This window comes from Camelus ferus, chromosome 11 (genome assembly GCF_009834535.1).
Source record: "Camelus ferus isolate YT-003-E chromosome 11, BCGSAC_Cfer_1.0, whole genome shotgun sequence".
Lineage (NCBI taxonomy): Eukaryota > Metazoa > Chordata > Mammalia > Artiodactyla > Camelidae > Camelus > Camelus ferus.
The window spans coordinates 14,667,911-14,691,196 of record NC_045706.1 but is presented as its reverse complement, the minus strand read 5'-3'; the positions used below and the strand labels follow the sequence as shown (position 1 = coordinate 14,691,196).

Sequence of the window (23,286 nt, the reverse complement as noted above, 5' to 3'; positions counted from 1 at the left end):
GTGAAGAAATGGGCTTTTCTCATTAGAAAATGACAGAATTTGATGACCAAAAGAGACTTGGTATTTATTTCACCCCAACTCAAATCAGTGTAGACAAAAGAATCTCTCTCCTTTTTAAAGACTCATAAAGAGGTTTATTTCACATAACTTCCTTTGGCAATTTGGTTAATACCAAGTGTATGTTCATTATTGGCTCAATTCTACGTTTGTGAAATATGCTGAGTCAGCTGCAGTCAAGATGATGATAATTCCACCCCCTTATTTGCCAGCTGGCTCTGTTGCTAATCTTTACGTGATTGCTCCATCTTTCAGAGCCTGGGTGGTCCCTACTTACTCTACTGATAGGGAAAATGAGGAGAAAAGAGCTTACGCTCCTCGCCCCAAGTCAGCAGAGAGTTATTGGCAAAGGTACGCTTAACACACTCAGGCTTCCCAAATCTCTGCACCAAGTAGTCAGTGATTTGCCCTGGAACTCAGGCAGACATGGTTAAAATCTTCCACGGCTCATCAGTTTGTTGCCAAAAGAAGAACAGTCCGGTGAAAAAGCAAAAGCATGGCTGCATGTGTCCTGAATAATGAGGAAATGTATTTGAAGAGCTAAGTTTATTTGCCTGAAAAGGTAAAGGGATTCCTCCACAGCATAATTTCCAGTTTGGAGGGATTCTGGCTACTCAGATAAAACAGCCTATTGCAGGTTTAACTGAGAAGTTTCCCACTGTCTTCTCAGTCAAGCAAAATAGGTTAGTCACATCCTTGGAATGACAGTGTGGGACAGGAACCAGAGTTCCACTGTGGATGTATTACTTCGGAAATACCTATTAGAGATCGCAGGTGGTGAGACTAGGGTGGGAGCAGGGCTTGAGACCCTTAAGGAAAACTGTCACTTGCAGTGCTCCCAAACAGAGGCCATTACAGGCTGTAAGAGGAAGCCAAAAAGATTAGGCAGGGCCCTTCCTTCTCATCCAGAACCAGCCTCGTTTCACTCAAGCCCCCTCTACCTGTGGGAAAGACCATGGACCTATACCACCAAAAACAGAACATCTGAGAAAGCATATTTGAAATAAAAATCTCCTTAGCAGGTGACTATCAGGAAGCTATTACTGTATGCTCAGTATGAGTTATAACTTGTTATATGAAATATTATCTGAAACATGTTATCTGAAATATTCAGCATCTCCCAGGTAATACATTTCCCCTCCCAGGCGCCTCCCTTCTCATCGGCACCGTCACTCTCCCTTCACCAGCCTCCAGAACCACACGGAGCTTGATGGCTTTCAGAGCTCTTGCATCTGCATTATCTCCTGTCACTCTCCTAAGAGCTCACAAGGTAGCAAGAACAGGACTGTCAACCCATCTTACAAACGGGCAAATTGAGACTCAGAGAAACAGTGACTCACCCAAGGCGACCCAGCCATGAAAGCCAGTTGGCGATAAACCAATGCAGTGCTCTTTCCACCCAGACAATCCCCTAAACACTGACGCCTGGAACCTTGCCGTCACCCAGATCCCACCCTCTCTTTCATCTCCCGCTAAATGCTGCCCACGCTCTCACCCCTTACTCATCCTTTCTCTCACCACAGGAGTCCAGCCTTCACTCCCTTTTTCTCAGACACTGAAGGCTCCCTATTCCCTGGCTCTTTCCTCGTCAGTGCACCTACGAAGAGGAGTCTGCAAACAAGTGGAGCATCACTCTGCACTCCGTAAGCTTGGACTGTGCCTGGTGACTTGCTTCCAGAGAGGACAGTACGGAGGGGTGGGGCAGGGCCAGTAACTTCACAGGGGACAAAATCTGACGAGCACCACCTCACCAGGTGATCAAGGTCAACACCAGCAAGTCGTGCTGACAGTCAGTACCTGAGACAGGACGTGATGAAAACTGGTGCTTTGTCTCTTGTGACCTTCCTTCCAAAAAAAACCTCACAATCCTAGTCTGATTATGGGAAAATTCCCCAAGTGAGGAACATGCTACAAAAACCTGACCATACTCTTCAACATGGTCAAGATCATCAAAAACAAGGAGGAAAGTCCTCTTGTCACAGCCAAGAGGAACCTCAAATGATACGACAATGAAATGTAACAAGGTGCCCTGGATGGGATCCCAGAACAGAAAAAAGACATCTTATCTGAACCAAGAAAATACAATAAAGTATGAACTTAAGTGAACAGTGCATCACTGTTGGTTCATTAACTAGGACAACAGAATTACATAAATGTAAGATGTTACTCATAAGGAAAACTGGGTGTCGGGTGAATGGAAACTCTGTACTATCTTCTCAAATTTTCTATAAATCAAAGACTGCTCTAAAAAATAAAGTTTATTAAAGCAAAAACAAAAAACATCTGCTATCTCTCTCTGTCGCAATCCATCAAGTCTAAAGTTTTTGGCCCAGCTTCAGAAATCTTCAGTGACATGACCCACAATAGCCATGTGGATAGCTACATTTGCTGAGAACAGCTCGCTGTGCTGAGCTCAAGTCCCAGCAGGCCAACCCCAAAGATGGACACATAAACCCTCTGCTGTCTGTTCATGTAGAAGTACACAAAGCCCTGCTCAGGGAGGCCTCCTGACCACTTCCTGGCCTGGCATCTTCTTCCCCACCTTCATTCACATGCCTCACCTGAGACAGTTTCTCCTCTCCTCACCTGCTCAAGTCAAACCCAACACACAGGGCCCAGCCCAAGACCTGGCTCTTCTCGAAAGCTTCCACCATGGCTTAAGATTGATAAAATACTGCATTCTCCTTCAAGTCCTAAAGCACTAACTACCTGCACTGTCCCCCAGCACTTAATTTTCTCTTGTTTTGTGTTTATTTTGCTTTTATTTCACAATGCCTCGATCCTGACCCTACAAAATTGCAAGCTCAATGGTCAATTCCTCCAAATTTCTGGAATTCTTCTGATTTCACGTATCAAATAACCCGAGTTGTCCTCTCTGTACTTCTCAGCTCCATTTTTGGATCAGGGAAAATATAGTGACCATCCATTACCACTACTGGGGCATCTTCCACGTGAAGCTATAGATTCCTGAACTTAAGATGCCTCAACACGTAACTCCGTAACACCCTTCTATTATCATAACAGGTACAGTTTGCTAAATAGTATGTTTCAGGCACCATGCTAATTGATTTATACCCACAATCACAGATAATTCTCACAACTGCCTTTAGGGGGTGCTGTTTTAGTATCTCTATATTGCAGACAAAGACAACCAGGCTAGGAATTCAATACCTTGTTCAAGATCACAGAGCGAAGTCGTTGGACTCCACAGCCCATGCTCGGAAGCCCTGGGGAGGGGATTTCCACAGGAAAACCTTATTCAGCATGAAGGAAGTCAAGCTAGTGCAACGTACTAAATTCTGATCATACAGCTTAGAAGTCGTGAACTCCCCATTGCGTCATAATCCCAAAGGTAACACCTGCTGGTAAATGAGCAGATGGGAAATAACGTTTCAAATATAAAAATAAATTATTCCAAGCTGCAGCAATTTATGGGAAAAGAACACTGACAGAGGAAGGGGGACAGAGCAAGGAAACTCAGCCTGCCACCGGGAGGACTTTCCCTGCAGCCTCCACCCTGAGCGGGGGCCTGGGTTGGAAAACTCTCTGGTTAGGTCTGGTCTGGATTTGTAATCACAAAATGATATTCTGCTGGTGAGCTTGGTTTCTGCCTAAAGACAGGAATGCTATTCTCCTGGGAGTCTGCATTTCAGAGAGACTGCTTCATTACCAGGAACGCTCTCTAAGCTTCTCCCCCGTTAATTCCCATTTAATTGTAAACACACATCACCGAGATGTGTTCCCCACCCACCTCCGCCGTGCTTTTCTCCACCTCCTACCCTCTCTTTATGCTAGAACAGTGCTAGTATTAGGCCTAAGAATCAAGAAACTCAAGAGTTTAAATAAATGCATAGAGTGCTTCATTTGCAGTTTACCTAAAAGTCCATTTCCTGCTGTGGCAAGAGGTAGTTACTGGAAGCTGCACACTGTTACCGTGTCATTAGTTGTCCAAAGCAACTCTTCTCTCGAATTGGCTTCCACGACCTAATTTTCTTACACCGTGTTAGTTTGGTAATCAGGATTATTACTTGGCACAAAGCACAGGGCCTCCTTGGCACCAACACTCCCAGCAGGCGGTAGGACAGCTCTGTTCTAGCTTCCTGCCACTGGTGGCTTTCCCCTTGTAAGATGTCCCAACCCTTGATCTGCCTTTTCCGAAGCAACGCAGTAGGTCTCTGCTACCCCTCCAAACATAAAAGACACTGTCAGCAATGGGCCAGCTGGGATCCTGATTATAGAAACAGCACAGGCTCAAATCCAGTTAATCTGATTCCCCCGAGGCCAAGAGGTGCTAGGATTATAATCGTTCAACCAGAAAATTTCCTCCGTGTAAATCGCATGAGGCTTTCGCCCTGCCGTGCTACACCTGCCTTCGATATATGAAGGTTAATCTCAGAAAGGGATTGAACATCAGCTTGGCGTCTCCTCCTCCTGCTTCTAAAAGGGTGGTTCACTCGACACACCTTTTGGTGGAGATGACTCACTGAGGCAACACTCTTGGTTGACCTCCCCCAGCCCTTCTCTGGCAGCATTTAGTAATCTAGCTTTGGAGCACAGTCATTTGTATAAAAGCCCCACCTCTCCTCCCAAACGTAACTCGAAAGGACCTTGGATTAGGAGTTGGGAGACCTGACTCCCCGTCCAGCCTTTCCCGCCACATGCCTCCACTTCCCCAAGACCATACAGGAGGACTAACACCTCACTGGGTGGAAGAGGAGACAACATGAGGTCATCTCCCCGTGGGAGCTGCCAAGGCACCGATGCCCGGCACACAGATGCCCGAGTCAGCTGAATGTCAGGAAAGACTGTCAGTAACCTATACGAGCAGGGATTTCCAAAGTAGAATAAAAATCCCATCTGAAATGTGATACAGCCTTTGAAGGTCATCCGGAGATCTTGAATTGTCCCTGCACCAGAAATTCCATTTAGAAATGGATCAAGTCAAACAATCAGGCAGTGGCTTCAGCCTGAACCCTCTTGGCAGAACACCACATCCTTCTGGACCACTGGAGAGCCACCTCTGTGCTGATGCTGAGAGTGGGAAGAACTGTGGTCCCCTGGGAGCCATTGATGGAAAAGCAGGTTAAGAGAGAGAGTCACAGTCTATTAGTATTTAGGCCTAGGGTCCTGGGAGGGGGGTTAACTTAGGCCTGGTAACACTATTGCCTTCTCCCCCCTAATTCGAAGTCCAGACACCTGAGAGGGGCTTTAAAAAAACAAAGAACCAAGGTGTTGATTGAAGTGTCCCTGAGAAGTACAAACTAAAGTCTGGTAACAGCACAGGAAGCTTCCCGGTGGTCTCTGCCTTTTCTTTTTGGCTGCTTCTACTTACTGCCCAGGACACACCGAGAATTACTAACTAGTTAAAAACAGCATTTTAAACAAACGAATGAAGATGGTTCATACATGTATGGGACGTCATACAATGCGCAAAAGGTGTTCAAACAGAATATCTTCCTTGATCCCATCAACCTCAAATTATCCTAATTCTTTAATTATAAAGACTGAGCTTTAGAGGGGAGGGTATAGCTCAGTGGTAGAGTATATGCCTAGCATGCACAAGGTCCTGGGTTCAATTCCCCGTACCTCTGTTTAAAAAAAATTAACAGATAAATAAACTTAAAATTACCTCCCCCCAATAAAAATTAAAAAAAAAAAAAAAAAAAAAGACTAAGCTTTAGAGTTCCTAAAGAACTTGCCCCAAGAGTGGTGAGCAGGTCTGGCCCTTGCCTCCTGCAGGGCCCTTGCCTCCTGCAGGGATCTGGCCATCCCCAGCTCTGCCCAAGTGTGTGCTCAGGGACTTCACGTTAGTAGCTTGAAATCAGCCACAGGGCAAGTATTTACATCAAGGAAATCAGCAAACTTCACAAATCAGGGCTTCCTCCGTGCCTACTCCCAGAGCCGGTTGTTAAACACTGACTAGCACGCCGCTGTGCCCGAAGTTACCTGCTAATCATTGGCATCACAAGGCTTTTAATTCAGGCGGTAGTGAATTTCAGAAAGGAGAATTTGTCCCCTTTCTTGGCCCTCCCACTCCCGCTCTGAGTAAGCACCTACCCTTGGGTCTCTTTGAGGACTGTACACCCCTGGGGAAGATGAAAGCAAATGATTTATGTTCGCAGCATCCAACTTACAGAATCAGACACGATCTTACAGATGCCAGAGCTACTCTTTAGGTATTTACACTCCTCCCAGAACTGAAGTTCTGGCTTGTTCAAGCTTTCTGTGTGACAGCTTTGCATGGTGTTACCTCTGCAAAAAAAGGCAAACACATACACTGTGTACTTGTCACCCTGCCAGGTGTTCTCCTCATCATGTAGGTGACAGAGAGCATGACCCAGTGTTTTGATCATTCTCTTATTTAACTTCAGGGGTTCATCTGCTGGAGTGAGAGAGAAGAGACTATTTCCCGAAGTTTAGCAAAGCTTAGACTTAGAGAAGTCTATTGCTAGAAAAGAAAAAAATATGTTTGAAGTCCAACGTGGAACCCGGGATTGGGGGAGAGGACAGAGAGAGACATTAAATAAATGTCTCCATTAAAACTGCTAAATGCAGCTTCCAACGCTTGGGAAATAACTTATCAACAGAGTCAACAAATATTGACCAGGAGCGAGCCGCTGTGTGCGCTGTGTTGTTCCAGGCTCTGTGGGGAACTCAAGACGGACCACCCCTCCCCTCCCCGCCTCTGGAGGCAGGGGTCCCAGTATGTGCACAGCACACAGGAAGCCCCACCTGGGGAGCTGATTGACACAGAGAGAGAACCTCTCAGGAGCTGTGCAGGGAAGTTAAGATGATAGAAGAGGCATGGACCATAGGCTAGGACTGCTGAAGGGAGAAGCATGCAGTAGGCTGCGTCAAACAGGTAAAGTTCCAGGGGGTGGGGAGTGGAATTTGAGATGGTGGTGTGGGCAGAAGGTGAACGGTGACAAAGGGAGGAGGGTTGAGGGAGTAGGGACAGCCTGAGGAAGGGCCTGGAGCGGAGGTAGGGGGGAGCCTGGACACATCTGGGGCACAGTCAGAAGGCCAGCCTTCTGAACAGAGCCTTTGTGGGTGTGAGCAATGGCAGGGGAAAGTGGCAGCGTTTCTCCCAAGATGTTCGTGTAAATCCCAGATCCTGCCCTCAAAGAGTTCACAGTTTAGTAGGATAGGTTAGTTGGAGAGAGGTGGAGGAAAGGAGAGAGAAAGACAGACACACAGACAGACAGAGACAGGGAGAAAGAGAAGGAGGAAGGGAAGAGTGTAAAATGAGGAGAGAGAAAACAGAAAAATTTTTCAAGAAGGAAGCATCCTTTCAAGCTGGGCATTTAAAGTTTCCTCAGTTCCCCCAGGGTGGAGGTCTTGAGTGATATAATCAGAGTATAGTCTGGCCTATTTCTTAGGCGCTGAGTTAGGACTATTTTCAGCTCACAGTGCAGGCAAATCGGGAGCCTGGTGCTGAGACATGATGGCTTTTGGGGAGGGATCACCTCCAGTGGTGATGGTCGCAGCCCTGATTCTGACTGGACAGGACTGGTGTGAATCTTGGCTTCACTCCTCTGGGAGCTTGAAACTAGTTACTTTTCTTCCTCTAAGCCTCAGTTCCCTCTTCTGTAAAATGGGGTTATGTCCTGTCCCAACACCTACGAGGATAGATGAGTTAAGGTATGTAAAGTGCTCAGCACTCTTCCTGGCAGAGAGTGAGTGTTCACGAAGTGGAAGCTGTTACTGTGCCCATGGTGTTTCAGGGTGGGAGTGTGAACCATAGTTTAAGGTCTTGATCATAAATGAATGCCCAGGCACTCCACCTACAACTCACACACGTGGAATTTCTGGCTCTGCTGTCTTCTGTGACTTTTAGCAACAGACACCTGCTTTTCTGCTGTGTAATACCCAGTAAATGTCCAGGGGACCTAATGAATCCTAAAGAGTTCACTATCATCATTTCAGTTTAACCCATAAGGCTGTGAACAGCAGGTTTTGTTTTACCAGCATTATTGAGAAGTCATTCACACATCACAAAATTTACCCATTTAAAGCATGCAATTCAGTGTTTTTTGGTATATTCACTGAGTTGTATGAGCATCACCACAACTGCAAATTTGGGTAATTTTGGTACATTTTCATCACCCCCGAAAGAGACCCTTACCCATGAACAGTCACTCCCCATCCCATGAACAGTCACTCCCCATCCCTCCCTGCTCAGTTTCGGGCAACCACTAATCTGTTTTCTGTCTATCGGTTTTCAGGAGCAGGTCTGACTAGTATCTGTTAGTCTCAGCTTCTCAACATTTGCACAGCAGTCAGAAGCAACAACTGTACACACACAAGCAGGATTTCCCAACACCCTCTACACATCTCACACATGGAATCCTCCCCACTAAGGTACACATTTGTTTTTCACCAACACATCCCCACCCTGACAGAGGTCCTCATTATCACTTCACTTCTGCTGCCCTCTTGAGAAAAAGCCCACCAGATTAAAAAAAAAAAATTGAATGAGATACCATCAGCCCCAGTTCACGTCTCATGGGGAGTATTCACAAACACCATTTGCCTAGAGCTCCATCAACGCCAGTGTCAGCACTGGGGATTTCCCAGAAAGTTAGCAACAACAGGATATGCTTTTAAGTAACTGGTGCCTCACCCATGGTGAGGGTGTTCGGGTGTTAGGAGGGGTTTAGGGGACAGTTAAGAAGCATGCAGGCAGTCTGTGTCTTCAGACAGTGTGGGCTTTGGTTCATTTGTTCAATCACCTTGCTACAGAGCAACTAGGATGATTTTTCGTCAGGCCCATTATTTTACTTTATTTTATTTTGGGTACTGGGGATTGAACCTGGGACCTCATGCATGCTAAGCATGCACGCTACCACTGAGCTACACCTCCACCCTCTAGAATGATTGTTAAGGGATATAATTCTAGCAGATCACACTATTAATTAAGGCCTCCGAGTAGCTTTTGCTGTACTACCCAAGATGCCCTGTGTAGCTCACAGGGCCCACCCACCTCTCCATCTCTTCTCATGCCCTCTTCTCAGGACTCCCAAGCTCCAGTTCCTGCTGCTTCCAGATCTCCACACATGCCCCTTCCCTTTCCAGGAGGCTCATCCTCCAGGTGTTTGCAAGGTTGGCTCCTCCTCCTTCTGCTCTCACCTTAAAGCAGCTCACACACCACATCTCTGAGGGCCCTCCTGGGACCACCTAAGTCAAGGCAGTCTCCCTGCTCCCCTGCTATCTCCATCTCTGTTTACTGCTTTGTACCTAACCACAGTCTAAACATTCCGTTTCTTTATCTGCTGTCTTGTCTACGGCAAGGTAACTGCCATTGTCTTCCCAGGGTCTAACACAGTTCTCAACAGGAGGTTGGTGCTCTATAAATGTATGTCCAATGTGTTCATTCACTTAACACTAGCCTGGTTTTCTGTCTCTTTTCCATAGTGACAGCCTCCAGGTGAAACTGGAAGTTGGTTAAATGCCTTGGGTTCACCAACAGTCTCCATCAATTAGGTAATTTTGATGATGTCAGTAAACTCAACTAATGACAGACGATGCAAGACTTGCTTAAGCTTCTAGCTCAGAAAAACCCAGAAGCTGAAGGAATGTGCTTATGGATGGACCAGCCTCAAATCAACCCTGACTAAGCATCTCTCTGAATGAGAACCACATAAAGCACACCTTCCAGCTGAGATGACCTGAGTGGAGGAGCAGAGATGGCATCAGAGCCTTGGAAAAGCTAAGTGCGGTGTCCCCAGAGCATGACATGACCTAATGATGGGGAGGAGCCAGCAGGGACTGCTGCCGAGTGGGCAGACAGCTTCCTGGGCACATCTGGCTTCGGCCTCAAACACGTTAAAACAATCATTCTTAAAAGGTCCACACATTCCTGTACCAAATCACTATTAGACATCTCGTTTCATTCCACAGCATAAAGATAAACTAGGATGGTCAGCTTGCTGGCCCAGAGGATGTAGGCATCAAGAATCCAGCCAGGGGGGGATGGTATAGCTCAGTGGAAGAGTGCCTGCCTCGCATGCACGAGGTCCTGGGTTCGATCCCTGGAACCACTGTTAAATAAACAAACACATACATAAATACATAAATACCTAACCGCCCCCCCAACAAAATTTTTTAAAAGAAAGAAAAAAAAAAGAATCCAGCCAGTGGAATTCCTCAGTGATATTCTCTCACAGGACCGTAGGAACGACCAGCCACAAGTGGTCCTAGAGGAGGGTGGCATGAGAAATGTTTACAAGGTTTTGCTGGGCTGGAGGTAAACCTCGAAGAGACATCCCAGCAGAAATGGGCGGTTCTTCAACTTGCTTGTCCCAGCTCCGTTCACTTGCCTGGGTCCTGAAACTTACCTGATCGCTGAACTCCTTCTCGGGGAACACACTGCCCCTGATCTGACTCAGTCCAGAGGACTACTAGCAGTAACAGCAGCAAGAATATACAACGACTGAGCGCTTGCTAGGTGCCCAGCGTGGTTCTAAATGCCTTACAGGCATTAATTGATTCAATCCTCACAACAGCCCTATGACATTGGTACTATTGAGATCCTTATTTTCCGACGAAGAAAGCGAAGTTTGGGGGGTTAAATGACTTGCCTGAGGTCACACAATTAGAATAGCGGAGCTGAGATCTGGACCCCGAGTCTGGCTGCAGAGCTCCCAGTCATAAACACAAGTCGTCTTCAGGCAAACCTATAACGTCCTGAAGGCTTAGGGGATAATCTTACAAAGCTACCAAGGTCAGTGGAACAACTGTACCACCAGGGACAAATTTGAAAGACAAGGACACATCCAGGGAAGGGCTTCACAAATCCAAGCAGTTTGACTGCCTCTCCCCGCAGCCACACATTTAATTCTTCTCCCCGCCTACATCTTAGTTTTATTTTCTCTGCACGGGATCTTGGGCCTTTCATTCCCTTTGGCTCTGGGCTAAACACTTAACCCTGCTACTTAAATAAACGCTCCAGATCAACCGACCTTCAGTGAACATTTATTGCACTTTTTACATGTATTATCTCTTTTGAATTAATCCTGACACTAAAGGTATGAAGAAGGTAGTATAGGATTTCTTCCGTATGTTTTAATTTTTCTCAAAGTTTAAGAAACTAAAAAGGTTTACTATGCATAAAAAACAAACATGATTATAATGCATCACGGCAATTGCCTGTTCTCCCTGCCCCGCCCCTCCACCTCCCATAGGCAGGTGTGTTCAGTGTTCTTCCTGGTCTTCATGGCTACATTTCTCAGTCTTAAGAAATTTTTATTGCTATTCTTATCGCTACATTCTTACACCAACTCAGCCATTACCTGTGAACATCCTGTTCTGCCTAATATGGGTAAACTACATTTTCAATTAACTGTGGTCAGTGTTTACAGTCTGAGAACGTAGTCATCTTCCCACTAGACTCCGCAGTGCAGTCTACGAATAGGTTCCTTCATTGTACCACATTTTTTCTCCTAGATTTCATCATTTCCTTTTCTCCTACTTGCCTAGTTTCTGATGAACAATCCATCGTGTTTTTTTTTTAATCAGTTTTTATTGTTGCTCCACCAATAATTCTTTCCAATGTTCAAAGTTCTCAGGTAACTCATCCAACCTCCCCACCTGGAGAGAAAAGTGGGTGTTCTTGGTGCTATTTTCACTGAAGAAAAGATTGAATCTCACACCGGTGATGAGCTTGGCTCCACGTCCTGCGGGAAGTGGCAGAGACGTGATTCATGTGATACCAAACGCAGCGTGCGCTGCCCACAGCCCCTGCCTCTGGGGAAGGAAGATGCGCAGGCTGTGGGCTGCCCACCTCCAGAGGGAGCCGCTCCCCTGCATGGAGGTGAGAACGGTGCCCCGGAGGGCGGCGACACACAGGCCCTGTAAAAAAAGGGCCCTTCCTACCTCATCGTCAGACGCCACCCCTGATGGTCTTGCACTGCACTGGTTCCCCAGCCCTGACAGTATTGTATCGGCTGCTCTCTGTCTGGCCTGGTTTGCTTGATTCATGTTCAGCAGCTGGCTTCTTCGGCTAATTGTTATGCAAAGCCACCGTATCACTGCGGCCTAGCTGTACTGGTTCCATGGCAGGCTTGGCCATTCCCTAGAGGTCACTCCCTCGTAGCTGCTCCTTCCGAGAGCAAAAAGCTGCACCTGCACTCTTGTTTCAAAGTCCAAGCTCTTTTCGAGTACTGTTGGAACTTGCAGGGGTGCCTCTGGCTCAAGATGGGAGGGAGCGCAGACATGCCCAGAACTCCAAGAGTGGCCGTGTGTTTCCTGCTGCCCAAGAGGCTTACTATGACAGCTCCTCTCTCAGCCATTCCAGGGGAGGGCTGACCTCTCTCCAAAGCCCCCACATTATAATATTTCTTGAAATGCTCTATGTCAACAATGAATGCTATATAGCACACGATGCCCAACCAGTGGAGGTGAAGAGCACTGATGGTGGGCGAGGTGGTACATGACAGACCCCCCAAGCCCTGAACTTGCTCTCCTCTCCCAGGCTGTGACGCAAAAACAAGGGGACCAGGTGAGCCTGATGACAGGAGACAGATGATGCAGAGTCACAGGGGGAAATTCTTCTTCTTTTTTTTTTTTTGGTGTTTCATTGCCTATTTAATTTTTTAAAATCTAAGTATAATCAGTTACAATGTATCAATTTATGGTGTACAGCATATTGTCCCAGTTATGCATATATATATGTATTATGCGTATGTATGTATATTTGTTTTCATATTCTTTTTCATTAAAGGTTATTACAAGATATTGAATACAGTTCATAGGGGGAAATTTGCTAAATGAAAAAGTAGTTCCAAAAATATTGAGCTTAGAAGCTAATAAGGCCTGGATGGGGATTTCTTTTGGACTTTCTGCTGAACTTCAACCATGCAGCATTTTACTCTGAATTTAACAATGAGGCCAGTTCTTCATTGTATCAAGCACCCCAAAAGATGATGTCAAATTATGGCCAACTTCTGTTTAGGATAAAACGATCACTAGAAGATTCTAAAATTATTCTGTTGAAATGTTTCCAGTTGCAAGTGAAGAAATCCAATTTAACCAAAATGTATCTGTTAAGCACTATGATAAGAGTGTCCAAGAAGGAAACATGGTTGCCCAGGATGGTTCCTTTTTCTGTTTTCATCCAATAAAAGTTTAGTTAGCATAGCACACGTTCCAAATTAATAGTTTTCACATTTCAGGTCTTGACCCAGTGAAATGGGTAACTGGTTCAACGAGTGGTGACCAGCTTAGTTAAAAAAATAGAAAAGAGCAGAGAGTAAAGGTAGGTGTGGTTTCATGTGACTTTTATTTTAGCTATTTATATGCGTAAGTGCACGAGTCTTGAGCCCTGATGTGTGAAAATGCACTTCGTACTGTGGGCAGGTTTGGTGCGCACTGTGTTAAGCCCCAGACCACAATCGGAAGGCCCTCTGGCTGAGTCCTGCCCACAGACATGTTTGGTTTGGCCTACGCAAAGATTTTTTTGAAGAGAGTTGAATCATTTGCCAACATTTAAGCATCTGGAGATTTTACATAAAAACTCCTATTCTAGTCACTGTTGTAAAGTGGAAGTCTGGCCACTTGGCCCACATCCCTCCATTCCTAGTTCTGTGGGAATTGGGAGAGAACAACAGTGGCTTCTTCCTTTAGAGAGGGCCATGCTGTCCAGTTTGTCCCAGTCTCTCTCCCTTTAGGTCACCAGCCTGATTCTTGGAGGCATCTCTCTGTACAGCCTCCAGTTCTGAACATCCTCAGCTCAGCCTGACCCGCCAAGCCCTCCACTTACCCTTCCTCATGGTCACTGCAGTACCATGAGACTGATGGCAGTTCCTGCCCCTCTCAGCTGGCTGTGTTTCATCAGTCAGAGGTTGTACTTCACTGCTTCTATTTTGCCAGCTGGAACGCCTTTCTCTCATTTCCCTTTTATCTACCTGTTGCGCTCCTATTCATCCTTCAAAGCCTAGTCTGCCATGACATCCCAGTAGAATTAATCACTCCCTGCACTGCAGTCCCATATTACTTTACGAGTTCTCTGCTGAATACATTTCACCTTGTATCATAATTATTTATTCGTGTGTTTATGTTCCTGGCTAGAACGTGAGTGCTTCTAGGTCAAGAACTGCATTTTATTTGTTTCTATATCTTGATTGCTTATCTCTTACTAGGTTCTGAATAAACATTTAAACAAGGATAACCATCTCCCTGACCTATACACACCATCCATCTACTTGTTAATTCACTCAGCATTCACTGAGCAATTACTGTGGAGCAGACACTGTGTAATGGGTACAAATTGAATTAAACACCATCCCTAACCAGAAGAAATAAACAGAGCCTCTCAAGGCCAAGCTTAAATGCTCCCTTTTTTGTAAAGCCTTTTCTGATTCATTTAAAAACACGAACTCTTCCTTCCTGTGAACCCCAACAGAATATTGTTTACACTTTTTCTATCACCTTGTTGTTGCCTCTATTTTGTATTTTCAATCAGCACCCCTCCCAACATGGGCTAATTCATTACACTACTGAAGGTAGGAACTTTTCAGTGTTGTCAGGTTACCCCAAAATGCCTTGCAGAGAGCAGACCTCAATAAATTTGTGATGAGCTCAAGAAGCCCATTGCTATGGTTCATTGTCCCAGGCTGGGACCTTCACACGTGGCGGAACAGGTAGTGCTTTGCAGGTGAGCAGGAACAGCACAACTGAAGCCAGCCCAGCAGATATCATCCCCACCATCGGCTCTCGAACTGTTCCTCAGTGGCTGTCCAGACGGGGGTCCCACAAGTGGCACAGAGCAACCCAGCAGCCACTCATCTAGCCCCGTGTGTCACTTATAGGACCCTCCATGGACCTGGGAACCCATAGCTGCTGCCATTTTTCCGAGGGTACTCAGTCCTCTCTCTCATTTCCCATCAGAGACTCCATCTTCTTCTGCCATTCTCTGTTTCTCTTAATTTTTCTTAAATTTCTCCCTTCAGCATGTTTCAAACAACATCGTGAATAGAGATTGTTGAAAAATCTATTGTTGCTGAACAACAAATACAATCTAGACCCCTAACCACTAGACCATACATACTGAAGGTGGGTAAAATGCTCCGGGTTTTAATGTTTTAGCTCATAAAAGACTAAAGAGGGGGGCTATAGCCTTTGTGAGCCAGGATAGCTCCTGAAATTATCTTTTACCAAAGAAGTCCAAAGAGGTGGATGAGCCCCAGTAAAAGTACTCACCTAACCCTTGGAGGATTAGGAATAAGGGCTACAGAATGGCACAGCTGTGCCTGGAGGCCCTGTCTTCCCCACGCCAAGCTGAGCCCCCGGTGACTCTCAGGAAAATGCGTCCTGTAACTTCCTCCCACCTCCACCCTGCCCACCGTCTGCACATCCAGTGCCGTATCCCAGCAGCCATCTCCTGGCCACTCAGATCTCACAGAAAGTCTGCTGTATTGTGACCTACAGCTGCATTCTCTGCCGCAGGAGAGTCAGAGTGAGAACGATGCTCTTTGCCATCTGCATTGTAAGCAAGAGGAAGTTAGCCAAAGAGGATAGAGAGGCTACTTATATAAAAGTTCTCGCTTCTCTGCCTGCAAGGCTGATCATTTTACCCACAGAAACCATGGATTACCTAGACAGTGTCAAAGTGCAGTCCCTGGACCACAAGCCTCAACATCACCTCAAAACTGCTAGAAATGCAAAACCCCAGGCCCTTTGTCAGACTTACTGAATCAGAACTCAGGGAACAGGGCCCAGAAATCCCCGTTTTCACAAGACCACCAGGTGGTTCTGATGCCTGCTAACATTTCAGAACCACTGCCCTAGATGGTAATTTCCCTGAAAGTATCCAGGAAGCCAGCATCTTCACAGTTAAGGCCAAGTATTGAAACAAGTCAGCCTGTTTGATTGCAATGGGACATAGAAACTCATTCCTGGTGTGCCCCAGGGCACAGTGGCCCATAAGAGCATTAATCATGTCAGTGTGAACACAAATACAATGTTTCAGAGAAAAGAGGTCATGCATACAAATATTCACCCTCCCCACTGTTAACAAAATTTGCCCTTGAATACACAGCTCCTGCCAGTTTGGGACAAACATACCTCTCTGTATGAGTCACCGTCAGACCCACACACAATGAAACAGGAAGCTGGACTGGTTTCTACTGCGGTGTGCCCAGATCAGGCTCCACCACAAAGGGAAGAAATCCTGCACCACTCACCCATCACTGAACCTTCTGAAAAGCCCTCTGACTCTCTAATGCTGGCCCAGGAAAATACTCAGCATTTCAGCTTTGGCCTGTGAGCCACAAGCAATATCAGGACCCCCCTTCTTGCCTCTCAGGCACTATGAACATGATGACGCAGAGAAGCCCCCTCCTCACAGAGAATCAAGGCCAGGATTTTGCTCCCAGTAGGCTGAGTCTTACTTAGGGCGTCTTTCCTGAAGGACTTTGGAAAGTCCATTTGTTGTTCTTTAACAGAGGGAGTCTGTGAAGCTGTACATGCTTTCTGAGCACCTGCCCAGGTCATCAGAGAGGCAAGAGGCAGGACCATCTCCAAGCTGGCCCCACCTCCAGCTCAGATGCTCTCAAGGGCTCTGGGGAAATTTAAGTCAATGTGTTCCTCCTCTAAGATTTCTTTCCACATTCGGCCTTAACTCTAGCTGTGGAAACAAAGTCTGTTTTTTCTCGCTCTCTCTGGATAAACGTTTTTTAAGACATCAGTGAATAGGAGGCAGAGGGCAGGGGATTTGTTGTGCTTTTCTTTTTAACATGAAGTTCTTTTCCTTAGCCCTGGAAATCCCACCATCCAGACAGCCCGGTGGTGGTGAGGATGAGCTGGTCAGAGCAGTACCGGAGGAGCACCTGATGAAAATGGTACTAATTCATTTATAAGATAGCAAGAGAAATTCACACGTGGGTATTTTTGACTCTCGAGTGGAATACGATGACAAAACTGGAGCTCCCCTCCCTCCAAAGATGCAAAGTTCACAACTGAATTGTGTGCATAAGTCGCCTACCAAGACAATTTATTCTGAAGCTTATAGCGTCATGCTACCTCCTTAAATCAACCCCTTTAGACCTTACTTAGGAAATGTCCTTGTCATTGGTGTGCCCTCGAAAAACTCGGGGCTTTTCAAGTTAAGGAGAAATGAACAACCTCCTTGGAGTAGGAGTGGGGCATTAAGCATCACTGGGAAGCAGGGCTGGAAAACGAATCCAGGAGAAGCTATTAGACACCAACAGGGGGCCTGAAAGGTGACTCAGATGTATGATGAATTGTTACACGGCAGAGAACAGTTTGTTCTCAGAATTCCCCGAGAATGGAACAGAAATGGGTGTCGATCACATGAGGCAGTGTGCATGCATCTGAATGGGTAGTGTCTCTGTGGGTGTGTGTTTCGGGAGAAGTGGGATGGGGGTGGGATGGACAGATACTATTAGAGTTAGCAACACTCTGCAACTGTAAGGGTTGTTTTATAAGACTACAGATGAAGTCAACAACTACTTAGAGAGAGACAGACACTCTTTCTTAAGTTGTACAGGTGACAGATTCTCATTTAATTTCTCTGGTGTTTACTTAGGTGCTCGGAGTAATTCTAGAAGAATTTATAGAAGAGATGGGCCTTTGAAAAGCATTGTAAGGAAGCAGAACGTGACTTAGGTGTTGGGCAAATACAGAAAAGGGGAATATATGTATTTCTCACCAGGGTAGGGGGGACAGAACAACTGAGGATGGGGAGGGATACACCTCTGTGATTCTTCAAATACAGAAAATGGAGCAGGGGCTGGGGATGGGGTGGGTGGGCAGGGAGCATAAGTACAATCAGCACAGATTTTGGAGCCAGACAGGCCTGGGTAGAAAATCAGCTCTCTTGCTTTCTAGCTAAGTGATCTCTGCAAGTTTCTAAACTCCTCCTCCTCATCTCTCAAAGGGGAGCAGCACTACTGACCTTGCTGGGGGTCAAAGATTAGAGACAACGTACGTAAAGCTTTCAACACAAAGTATGCTATTCAGTATGTGTTCCTGCAGATGTAGTAATGACATTAAAGATAAAAATAAAACAAGATGGGCTTAGATGGCATGGGGAGGAGGTAATTTAAGGACTTGGGGAGAATCCTCAATGACTAGCAGGAAGCCTTGAACTTTACCTTGTCGCTCATTTAGGTTTTTGAGCTGGAAATATGATGACATCAGTGTCCTAAGAGGATTACTTTGATGCCAGCCTGTAGGACACATTGGAGACCCGGTAGGCTACTGTTCTCAGAAGTGGCCAAGAACAAGATTGCTGTGTGTGTGTGTGTGTGTGTGCGTGTGTGTGTGTGTGTGTGCATGTGAGATACACCTGAATGTCAAGTAGCGAGTGAACATCGCTCCATCGAGGGTGAACTAGAATGAGTTTCACCGGGTCCTGTTCCACCCTGAAAGCAAGTTGGGTCATCCAACTGTGGCAGAAAACTTCTGGGAAACAAAACAAACTGCAAAATCAAGTGCTCAAGTGTAGAACTCTATTTTCCTTGACATGACCTCCCGTCGCTGCTAGATTGCTAAATTCTTATTCTCTCACATGATTTCCAAACCATAAGCCTCCCTTATTATTTAAATAAATGAGTGTTTACATAACTTAATCTCTAGCGTTTGCTTATTCTTGTTTTCTCTAACAGAAAGAAGCACATCCCTTTTGTGTTTATTTTTAAAACTTGCACCAGAACACACATAAGCTAGACAATTCCAGTTTTTAAATGAGCAGAGTGGGCCTCTGGAGTTTAGGTTGAGGAGAGTGTATCCGGGAAGACAGATATTGACTGATAAACCCACAAAAACCTTTCCTGCTTCTTTGTTACCGGATACAGCAAGGGTAAGATGCCCTTGAACATCGCGAAGAAATAACCATTTCATCAAGATTCCCGGATCAATAAGTGTCTGCCACTGGAAGTGGATGGGTGCCTGGTCAGAGCAAAAGATAATGACGGTCAAAGCATGTCAGCAAATGTCACTCGACACTCACAGAGGTGTGATTTGCCAGGATGCTTTCTTTCCAATCAGTGTCAATCCCAAACCAGATAGATACTTGGACACTTTATCCAGGAGAGAAAATGGTGGCACAACCCAATGTGAGTTAACCATCACCAAGTGGTGAGTGTAACAGAGGGTCAATCTATCTCACTCCTTCAGAAGGCTTCCCATGTTCCTCAGGAAGGAAGCTGCCACGATCGAAGCTCACTCAAGGGTGGTTCGCACCAGCTCCAGGAGGAAGGAAGAAGGTAGGCCCCTCTGGGAGCCAGGGGAAATGGAGAGGACCAGAAAGGTCTCAAATCAGAAGATATAGGTTCCAGGTCCAGCTTGGACAACAGGCCAACCTGTTTCAGCTTTGAGGCTCTGCAATGGGCAGGCACCAAGCTGTGCACCAGTGATGGAGCGGGTGAGGGTCTGCACGCTGCGGTGAGTGCAGACACTGAGCTGCGTCCACCTCTGATGGAACACAGAGGGCGAGTGCTTGGGCCAATTACTCACTGTGATTTTGAGCAATTTGCTTCCCCTTTCTGAAGCCCAGTTTTCTCACATCTAGGATGAATGCCTGGACTACATGCATTCCTGTGCCCTTCTCACTTTAAAAGCTATAATGAAATTCCTTTCTCTCCATGGAAGCCCTTGTGTATTTGCCAAAAATCCTGCCTGCCGCTGTTGTTGGTGAGGTCAGTGCAATCAGGGAGCTGGGAGGCAGCAGCATAGAAATAACACAGACCTCAAAATAAAACAGGAACAGCCTTTAATCAGGGGCTAAGGGCTAAGATAATACTAGTATGTGACCTCCTGGTGGCCTGTCCAAAGTGTTCCAGTTAGAAAGTGGCTACTGATTTCTAAAGCAAACCTGAACACAGGCAATCTGAGCTTTGGGAAGTCTGCAACGCCTTAAAAAGAGTTGCTGTTTGGGGACCACTGACATACATTCCCCACACACAGTAAGTTAGGCTTCCCCTGGCCCCGGGAGAACGGAATCGGGAATTCACACCACTCACAGACTCCTCCCCCTCGGGAAACAAACTCAAATCCACTAGCAATAGAGATCAGAGCTGAGCTGTCCCAGTGGTGGGGGAGGTAAAACTGAAGAGACTTGATCTTTATTAAATATCAACATCTTTTATCTGTTACTCTGAGGGTTCCTGGAAGCCCCCTCAAAAGAGAGGAAACACTATTCGAAGCACCAAATAATTTCATTCAATTAGCACTTAGTGAAAAAGTAAACCAAGCTAAACCGAGTGATTTACGAAAGACACACAGAAGCCGAATGGGTAGAGCAAAGCCATGTTTCTCTTTGTCCTAAGGTGCAGCTTTAACATGGTTAGCTGTCATGATCCTATTTCTCCATCCATCCATTAGTATAATAAACCTAAACCGAGTTTCCAGCAATAAGTATCAGTCTGAGTTCAGCATGTTCACCTCACATTTATTCTCTGTAGGGGCTTTAAGAGAAAGTAGATAAAGATAAATCACTGAAATGTTCAAGACAGCCCCAAAAGAGCAGATGTCTATGTTTATGGAGTAAAGTATTCCACAGTCAGAAAATGTGGCAGAATAAATCTAAGCTTACCAAGAAGCAAAATTAAGGGGCAGTTACTCACATTATAAAATCACATGGTAAAAGTCGCTAAGATATAGTATTAAGAGAAAAAAATCAAGTCAGGAAAATAATCAGAGAATGATCCTTTTTTAATACTTCTATCTATCTACCTACCTACCTACTTACCTACCTGCCTACTTACCTACCTACCTTATTCTGGTGTAGAAGGTCTAGAAAGATGCAAGCTATTAACGATTTTGAGAGAAAGGGGAATTGAGATGGACAGGATTTCATCTTTCACTCTCTAGTCTCCTGTGACATTTCACTTTCTTAACATAAGACATATGGATATATTACTTGGATAATTAAAATCAAACATTGTTGTGCTCTTTTATATTTCCCAGATTAATAATTTAAGCTATAATTCTATTCCGAAAGATTTAATTTACCTTTCAGGACCACACCCAGTTCAGAAATCCTGCACACCTGCCCAGAGCTGCCCACCCTCTCCCCTGCACATTCTTCCTAAGGCATGATTTGCCACCTTTGACATGTAACACATCCTTTAAGTTGTTTGGAGGAGTGACAAGGGATGTCACTGAAATGACAGGTAATTACAGCTGCACACCTGGAACATTTAAAACAGCCCGCTTCTCCTTCCAGCCAGTCCCATCTAGGCTTGGGCAGGTCCCAACATAGCACAAACCTGGTGGAAGGACCCTTTCATGACATATCTTCATTCATTTATTGATTTGGGTGGGGTAAGTGAGGAAGAATGAAGGCTAGGATAGGGGCGGGAAGGCAAGTCTCAAACACAACCAGAAATTCAAAATGCAATAGCAATCAAAAGAGACACACACCCAGGAGCTCGGCTGCGCAAACACTCCAGAAATAGGGTGTGCTTCCAACGCCGCGACTAAATGAAAGGCTGTTAATGAAGTAAGGCTCGGTTCCCCGGAAGTCCGGACTTCACAATACAGACACTCGCACCAAGAACATGTCTGCCCGGCTTGCCATTGATCACACCCCGTTAGGTGGCCGAGCTCGGCAGCACCAGTCCAACTTCTGCAACCACGCACAGTGATCGATATTTATAATTACCTTTCTCCTTCACCATGGCAACCGGGGCCTTTGGTGAGCAGCGCCCAGGGAAACAGGAACAAAGTCTGGGAGTGGGAGCGCCCCTGGGAAGAGAGATGGGCGGCGGCAGAGGCAGCGAGGAAGAGCCCCCGGCATCCACTGGCGAGGTCCCGGGCTGCTTTCTAAAATCCCGCCCCCATCTCCGAGGGCCGAGCTCCGGCGCCCGCCCCAGCGATAGCTGCCACCAAGCTGCAGCCGCGCCCTGCTCGGGACGCTGCCCTTCGGCTGAAACCACGCGCTACAGCTGCTGCTGTAACAAATGCAAAATTCCACCGCCCTAATCTCTGGTCACTGACACCACGCAGCATTCCTCGCGCTGGGAAACGGGCATCAAAACGCTCCAAGCCCTGGCCCCCTCCTGGGGTCTGATAAATGATTGCCAGAAAGCGGGAGGAGGGGACGGGGAACAGCCAGGGACTGTTGCAATAAGTAAACTAGTCAACTGTTAGCTTATTAGTTTCTTGTTACTGCTGCTCCCAGTTCAGCTTCTTATTAGCCTTAGAAAAATAATGCTAGTGACTCCTTCAAGTTCGTTTTCTTTGACTTTTAAGGTCCTAGAAGCTTAAGTATAATGAAAAATGAATAATGACATCGGATTTGCCCTGATGCTCCCTTCCTGGTTACCTGAATGGGGGGAGAAGGTGAGGGGCTGGCTGGGGCCAGGAGAGGGAGCCAGGGAAGAGGATCTTTCGGGATTCAATTTCTCATCCAGGGTCAAATTCAAGATCAAAGTAAAAATCTGACTTATCCAGTTAGGTAGGATTCTGACGTTCACCTTCTCCCTGCTTCTTTAGAGTTTTCTAGACAAGCCCCTCCATGGCGTATATGTGAGGGAGGAGACCTCCCAGCCACAAAGTGGGGGGCCATCTTTCACCCTGCACCCCTCACCAGCCTAAGTCTGATCCAGCAGCAGCACCAAAGCCTGGCAAGTGACAAGTGAAAGGACTTCCGATTTCTGACCTGCAGGGTCACAGGTCCATCTCCGGGGAGCAGGTGACTTCATGGGGGAGGGGGAGTTCACCAAGCCCACCCATTCCAGCACCTGTCTCCCCACCACGCGTCACATACATCCATGTGGGAGAAATGCGGTGAGTAGGAGACACAAAGGCAGCAGATGGCCGGCACATCTTTTAGAACCAGAATGCACAGCCAGGATTAGGCTGTATTTACTGCAAATATTGTACCGTGTTGGGTCTCAGAGAGCCTGGGGTAACAGAAAGGAATGAAGTCAATCAACCTGCCTCATCTTTGACTCCGAGGTTGTTTATAGCTGAAATGACGCTGGGCGGGGCTGGGCCAGGCCTTCATGGCTGGTTTTCTGCCGGTGACAGTGGCAGAGCTCAAGCAGCTGTGACATTCCTACATCTGTGATTCGGGGCTTTACTATTAATAGCCTGGGCTTCTCTGCCTGTACAAAAGGGCTAAGGTCCCTCTAACCCCCCTGGTCATCTTTTTGGTGACACAAACTTCACCCACAGTCCTCCCTGCCCCCACTGCAGTCTCATAGGGTCAGATTTTCCCTAAGTCAGCGGCCAGCTGGAGGGTAAGCACTAAAGAGCCTTTAA

General features: G+C 46.3%; 1 protein-coding gene across 4 annotated transcripts in view; it reads right to left on the bottom strand.

The window, feature by feature from the left end:
• ABLIM1 (actin binding LIM protein 1) overlaps positions 1 to 23,286 on the bottom strand; it is a 282,491-nt gene that overhangs the window by 148,236 nt on the left and 110,969 nt on the right. For 2 of the 4 annotated variants that reach the window (XM_014558211.2, XM_014558220.2), the window contains exon 1: positions 21,683 to 21,976. The exons of the other annotated variants lie outside the window; for them this stretch is intronic. In XM_014558211.2, the coding sequence (XP_014413697.1) occupies positions 21,683 to 21,698 (16 nt within the window). In that variant the 5' untranslated portion in view covers positions 21,699 to 21,976. Of the gene's footprint in view, positions 1 to 21,682; positions 21,977 to 23,286 lie in introns of those variants that run through there. 4 annotated transcript variants of the gene reach the window in all.